The sequence below is a fragment of the Opisthorchis viverrini genome (genome assembly GCF_000715545.1).
Source record: "Opisthorchis viverrini unplaced genomic scaffold opera_v5_50, whole genome shotgun sequence".
In the NCBI taxonomy this organism is placed as follows: Eukaryota; Metazoa; Platyhelminthes; class Trematoda; order Opisthorchiida; family Opisthorchiidae; genus Opisthorchis; species Opisthorchis viverrini.
In genome coordinates, this window is record NW_008751706.1 from 305,973 (window position 1) to 312,745 (window position 6,773).

At 46.4% G+C, this 6,773-nt stretch overlaps 1 protein-coding gene across 1 annotated transcript in view; it reads right to left on the reverse strand.

The window, feature by feature from the left end:
- Window positions 1–6,773, reverse strand: part of T265_13262 (hypothetical protein) — a gene marked incomplete at both ends in the record, with an annotated part of 133,327 nt that overhangs the window by 41,570 nt on the left and 84,984 nt on the right. The window contains 2 exons of the mRNA XM_009168011.1: window positions 3,855–3,909; window positions 5,434–6,285. Coding sequence (XP_009166275.1) covers window positions 3,855–3,909; window positions 5,434–6,285 — 907 coding nt within the window. The remainder of the gene's footprint in view (window positions 1–3,854; window positions 3,910–5,433; window positions 6,286–6,773) is intronic.

Sequence of the window (6,773 nt, forward strand, 5' to 3'; positions counted from 1 at the left end):
CCACTAGAGGGATTGCCTTTCGCATTTAAGTTATGAAACGAGCTCATCAGTCTGGTATCGATGTAATTTTTCATCAGTTACCAATCAAGCTCGTTTCCGAGGTGTTCTGGTTTCTTTTTCTACCTTCAAAAAAGGCCAATATGTCCAATCCTCAGAACCTGCAAAGGTCCACTAGTAATTGACGTACGTACGTGCTGGAAACGACGCGTCCCTTCCCTTTTCAACTGGAAAGGCTGTCGATGAGTGATCGAGCTTGCCATACTCACGTTTTCGAAGGGCTTATGAAGAGTTACAACTGGAGGTGGTGTCTAATAAAGATTCGACAACGATGACAACGGTGTGGACAAGCTTTCGAAAAAAGCATTCATTGTTGTCCTCGTTATGATCTTTCAAGGTTGTGCGCCGAATCCGGAAGACGAACAGAATCCGGACGAGAACAGAGTATCGAGCCTAGTCCGAAGAATGATAATAACGAAATAGTTGCATGATTTCGTTTGGTACTCACAAGTAGGGTGGGACTGGTTTGAACACGCGGTTGATCATCGCCACGCGTGCGTAGGCGTGGTCTAAGTCCCCCAAGCGCTCACCCATCCTCAAATTATACCTATGAGCTCGCTGAATGAAGGGAATTATCCTCATGTCATGTAGTCTGTTAGGCGAAACCACGTCGGACGGAAAGAATGAGGCAAAACGAGCGGTCTGGTTAAAGTCTTGCAGGATATCCACAGGCGGCGAAAAGTAGATGTGTGTCATCTCAAGGTCAGCCAAGTGACCTTAACAGAAAATTGGTTTTCATTTATTGGGAAAAACAACGTCGGGAATAGATGAAGCATATAGGATTTCGCGCGGACAAGGGCGGGTTATAGGTGTGATGCAAAAAAAAGAGTCGACCCATCATGTAGTGAAAAAAACAACACATCAGTCTATGGGCGGGAGGTAATCATGCAAATCAGAAACAGTCAACTTGAAAAGAAAAAGCCTCACTGTGCCTCTGTTCTGTAAGCGAGGAAAGCAGACAGAGACCTCGATAGTTAAAAAAGGACACAGAATTCGTAAGGGGTAGTTTAGAAAGCCATGCTGTTTCCAAAGAAAAAATGCTTTGGGGAAAAAAATAGTTGGGTCGGAAAATATCAAGCTGTCTACAACACTGGATACGACTGCAGAATATCGCGAACAGAAGACGACCTATCTGGTTGCCTTGACGGCGAGTCAGAAAAAAACCGCGAGGGTGCTTTTAGAAGGTGGAGCCATGTTAGTGATACAAATCCTAACACAAACAGATCCCTACAACACGTAGGATAAATTCGGTCGATCGGAACGTGTTAGTTTCGTAGCTGACGTAGCGTAAATTGAAGGGGAGTAGCCAACAAATCTTGAGGACAGACACACAAACCACAGACCTCGGGTAGAACAGACATGAATCGAGCATCTGAAACCACGGCGTGACCTTCCATTGTAAAAGAAGCAATCCTCCTAGATTGACGGATTTGTGAATAGGTCGGAATCTACCGAGGTATTTGAAATAAATTTAGATTCTGCGCTCGAGAAATCACCCCATGAATGAGATGTGACATTTCGGTTGAGGCACAAATGATAATAGAAACGTGTTTATGTAAATGAGTTAATGCAACATGTTCTGCTCCACTAGACATAAAGATACGCTTGACTGGCTCTTGGTTTGTTCAGTGGCTTGCACCCTAGATGAAGCACTCTGCAGTGGACCGATGAGGTTACTGAACTGAACTAACGCTAAATTGCCTGTAATAGTCTTGTCAAAGGTGAGGGAGTTGAAGCGGACTCTGAACCTGCGGCCCTTCCAGGAAACGCAACGGGTCGCGATGTTTGAATTCGTAGAAGACGTGGAATACCCGTCCAGGAAGCACTGTTCGGTCGGGATCTGACCACACGCTTCTTGGATAACATCTAATGAACATCGTTAGCTACGTGAATTTTGAGGTTAAACTGACCGACTGGTCACACGTAGTCAAGTCACCTGGTCACGCTGATAGCTGATTAAAGGAAATGAGTGGAATTCACTTGATGTATGGTCAATGGATTTGTGGTCCTCAGCTACTGCCAAGTGGTTAACTTCTCTACACAATCCGAGGAGTCCGCAGAGGACAGAGGCTTTCACACCTGTGGCTGAGCTTCTCAGCATCCAAACACATCTATTTTACTCAAAGCAATGTTTTATCACACAGCAGATCATTTTTTCCATTTTCATCTCGATACATGTTTGGAGCGATGTTGAGCGCGGTCTCATTACCTCAATGCGTTGCTGACTTCAGGGGATCGAGTCACATTTGTAGGAACACTCGTCCTTTTTGGTGCCGAAAACTCACCAATGCTGATATCATTTTTCCATATTATTCAAAAAGACGTATGTATTCATCATGGTGTTCAGATATTTTCACTTCACTAGGAAACTTGCCGCACGTTCAAGGGAAACGCGTGGGAAACAGTGTGAAAACCGAGGCTCTATAACGCCAGTATAGTGGTGTGAGTTTGACGGCAGGTAAGCAAGTGTCATCTCACTGTGATTTCACTGTCATCCATGACAATAACGACAGACAATCATGACGGTTCCTTCTTTGTGGTGCGAATATTTAGGAGCGATTGACCTTGAAAATGAATGAGGGTCGTCTGACAACTCTCCTCGACCACCAACGTACTAAATCTTTGTCTCGTGTATATTCGGCGGATGTCAGGACAAAGTGGCCGTCGTGAAGGAAACTACTCACAAGGTTGCTGAAAACCCAGCCCACAACCGCTTTCGCCCTTCCACTTCGGGCTCATCAGGTAGGCGCATCCCCGACTTTCCGTTTACCTTATGTTCCACTTGAAACCAAATTGGACCGTTTTCGAGAAATACACTCATCTGCAGATCAATTTGGTTTTCACAAGAGACTCAACTGAATCTCTCGTTTGTGATATGTAGAATGGCCGTTGAGAGCTTTGTGGATAGTCACTGAGCTACTGACTCGTCAATCTGGCAATCATTCAGTCCTCATGCTTCGTATTTATGCAACGAAATGGTTATCTTATCTGGTTGGAAGTGTGCTAACAAACACCATGATGGGGCGGACTGAAGTAGCGTACCTATGAAATCCTTCAGACGCAGACTAACCTGCTGACAGAATTCGATCGACTAGCCCGTGGAAGATCACCAAACCCCAAGAGTTGGTGTGACTGCATGAAGAGACATCACCAAAATCACTGTTTTTGATGAACAGAAGTGAGTTTTGGGATTGACTACTTTCCGGTCGTACAACCAATTTTACTCAAGCGCTAGGAGGGACACATGGGTGTGAGAACGCAGGCTGTTGATTCTGAGGCTGGCGAAGGACAGCCGGGTAGAAATGGTCTCGTTAGACAAACATAAGTTGAGATTGGATGTCGATCAGGAGGGACACATGGGTGTGAGAACGCAGGCTGTTGATTCTGAGGCTGGCGAAGGACAGCCGGGTAGAAATGATCTCGTTAGACAAACATAAGTTGAGATTGGATGTCGATCAGGAGTTGATTGATCTGTTCACCGAGCTCGGCAATTGGTTTGCGAGGAGAAACCGTCAATGAGCGGTTAGGCTGGCAAACCCTCCACTTCTGGCTAGTACGTAATTCGACTGGTCCTTTCGGAATTTGAATTGCGTCGCGGTATGTTTATTTTGCATCAAGTTAGTTGCCAGTGGCGGTGAACACCACCTCATCAACTGCCAATGAACCCACATGAGATAGCAATATATAGATAAATTACCGATAATTTCAGAGTAATTTATGATGACTGCATGACTTTTGGAAGTAGGGCAGGAAGAGGCAGCTAGCTAGTGATTTATAGCATAAAGTGAGAAACTCACCCCGTTTCCTGCGCAAGACCTCAAATCCACTTTTCGCCTGGAACTTCTGTGAAATCTGTTGAGGAAATGAGGGAGATTAAATCTGAGATCTTTTTAACGAATATGAGACGGAATCAGTTTTGTATCCACAACGTCACATCTTCTGAGCTTATTGCGTCAGGATAGTGGAACAGACAGATTGGGGAAGAGGTGTCACGGAATTAACGGCTCCCTCATCTGTGAAAACGAACGACGCCAGAATCGTTGAGTAGAACACTTTCAAGAGCAAATCAATTGGCTACTTGTAGTTGCTCGGTCGGACTACAGACCAGTGACGCAGCTCAGGACAAAGAAATTGTAACCCTCGATAGCTTCGGAAATAAGCCTATGCGTTTTGTCCCTCTGGCCTCATGGAGCTGACAAAATCGCACACGCTCTGTTCAAAGCTGGGGCGAAAGTCTCATTCAATGCTTGTCCAACTTATTTGCCTCTATTTAAGCGGGGGAAAGAGGGTCGACTGCGGTGCCCGTTTTCAAAAACGGTGCTCGCTGTGAGTGTGACAGTCACAGTGGACCCGCATTGTAACTAGAAGCTTTGCACCACTTATATTATGTCATCTTACGAAGGTGCGTGAAGACGGAACCCGGAGACATGATTTCAACGTGAAATGGGGTGTGGACGTCAAGAGCTGAAACACGCGTACAAGCGGTCCTCGAGCTGGATAGTGCGTACGATTCAGTAAAAGTGTTGGTACTTTGCTACATACTTGAGCGTTAGGTCATACCCCACAAGTTCGTGAACGTCATGCACGATTTGTATTAGGTTTTTGCAGGCACATGAGAATGTATTTGGATGTCTCCAAAGGCTTTTCTATAGGTAGTTTCGCTCTTGCTGCAACTCAGCAACCCCTAGGCCTTGCCAGGTGCTGAGTCTCAGACATTCGGATGTCACTAGTGCGGATTAACCTAAATAGTCGTGTCGAGACGCAAAGACTGTCTAAACGGATTCCGCAAAAGCCGCAACCATCTACATCCAACGAAAAAACTGTCCAGCGGTTTCGAGCGTTCACGGCCCTACCTGACTACGAAGCGAAATCGCTGGACCGACACAACTATTAAGGCTGCAAGCAAAGCATCATTCTCATTTGGACGCGTTCGCCAGCTCAGATGTGGTAATGTGTGCCAGCGAACATATCAGATATCCGCGGTGCTCATCCCGGTACGGCTGCAGTTAGACTCTTCATGAATGTGGACCCCGGATACGGGACAAAAAACAAGCAGCACCCGTTGGCATCTCAACTTCCACCCAGTTCCTCCCGAAATCCCAAGTGATGCTGAACCCCAATCTACACCACTGTATTCGCACCCCAACGACCCCAACTATCATCAACAAAACTGCTCCGGATTCTTCAGTGGAATGAAAGCTGTCTGCAAATAGGAATGTTCCTGTAGGCTTCGTTGTTTACCACGTGCGTAGGGGGCTTTGAGTGAAATTCCCTACTCGCTCGGGGTACTCAGCAAAGAAGCGAGGAGAAGGCAACCAACAGACTTCCGAATTTGTGGAGGTAAATGGAACCTAATAAATATTTATGTTTCCTTACCTTCTTTGGATTCTTGAGTTTGGTTCCGGTGAACTCCAGTGTGCTCACAGGTTCCTCCTTCGGCAACTTTGAGGGATCTGGAAGCATTTGTCCAATCATATCTTCTGAACTCTTCCCCGATCCACTGCTCATTGACATAAATCGTCCAATCCCAGCGCGAGGTGACTTATGCCGGTTGTGTCTGTCGGCCACCTGAAGTGGGACTGAACCAGATCGGCTGTCGGCCGTGGCCGCATTGGTTGGACTGGGTTGCCCGTATCGTCTCAAGCTCTCTGTACCGGAGCGAATAGAAGACTGTTCAGACGGTGATCCGGAGATGTTCGTGTACAATGCGAGTCGGCGAAGCAGTGATGTGGCCTGAGTCGATCCACCAGTAACTGTGTGAGCATGAGGTGGCAGAACATCCTTTTGATAGACAATTTGTGGACTAACTCTGCCCAGATTACGTCCGCGAAGGCTCTCCCCACGGCTTCCTATCCCTGTTTGATTTTCCGACCTTGTTCGTGACCGGCCACTGGCAAAACTTTCCACCCAAAACTGTTTAAAACGGGACTGTACGCTCTGACCACCGCGTGACTCGCTCACACTCCCCACGGGTTCGTCATCAAATCGGGTTACCGTACGCGATTGTATGGTTTCTTTGAATGCCACAGTTGGGGTGTTTGCTCCACTGGATTTTGCAGCTGGCCCCCAGAAGCCAGTGCGCTCGGAATCATTAGCAGTAAATTGGGAGGAATCTGACATCTGATTAGCCATGTACGGCTGACCGAGGGGTTCGTCTATAGACAGACTGGGACAGTGAACAGACAAAGCTCGAAGTCGTTGATTTGTGCTATCACTATTCCATGTCGTCTGCAGAAGGGGAGGAAATAAAAGTTACAGGTTATGTTTTGTTAAAGTAACTCGGAGTTCCGCTAGAACGAAACAGTATGTAAAAACCGTGGGATAGGAATTACTCCGGCACATCCGCTCCTCTTATACTTGCGTATCGATCTGAGTTGTATTCACAAGACTAGTCGCTTCACATCGATTGTATTCCTGTCTACTCACAAAATTTCTCTCGGTAATTTCTTTCCCCCAACCAAACCGAAATTTCTCAAATCATTCTGGTCGTGAGTGCCTGAGATGGGTGTGTTGCTGTTTCCATACGTCCGTATGGAAAAAGTCCCTCCCACTTACGACATCTGTCAGTACCAGATCCACTTTTACAAGAATTGAGGAATCACTGTTCCTCATACAAAGATAGTCCGCACGACGCTCGTAGGTTTTCATGAGTCATTGTGATATCGGCTTAACTGCTACTCTTTCTGACGAGCTTTTTCTACCCAATCATGTACTGA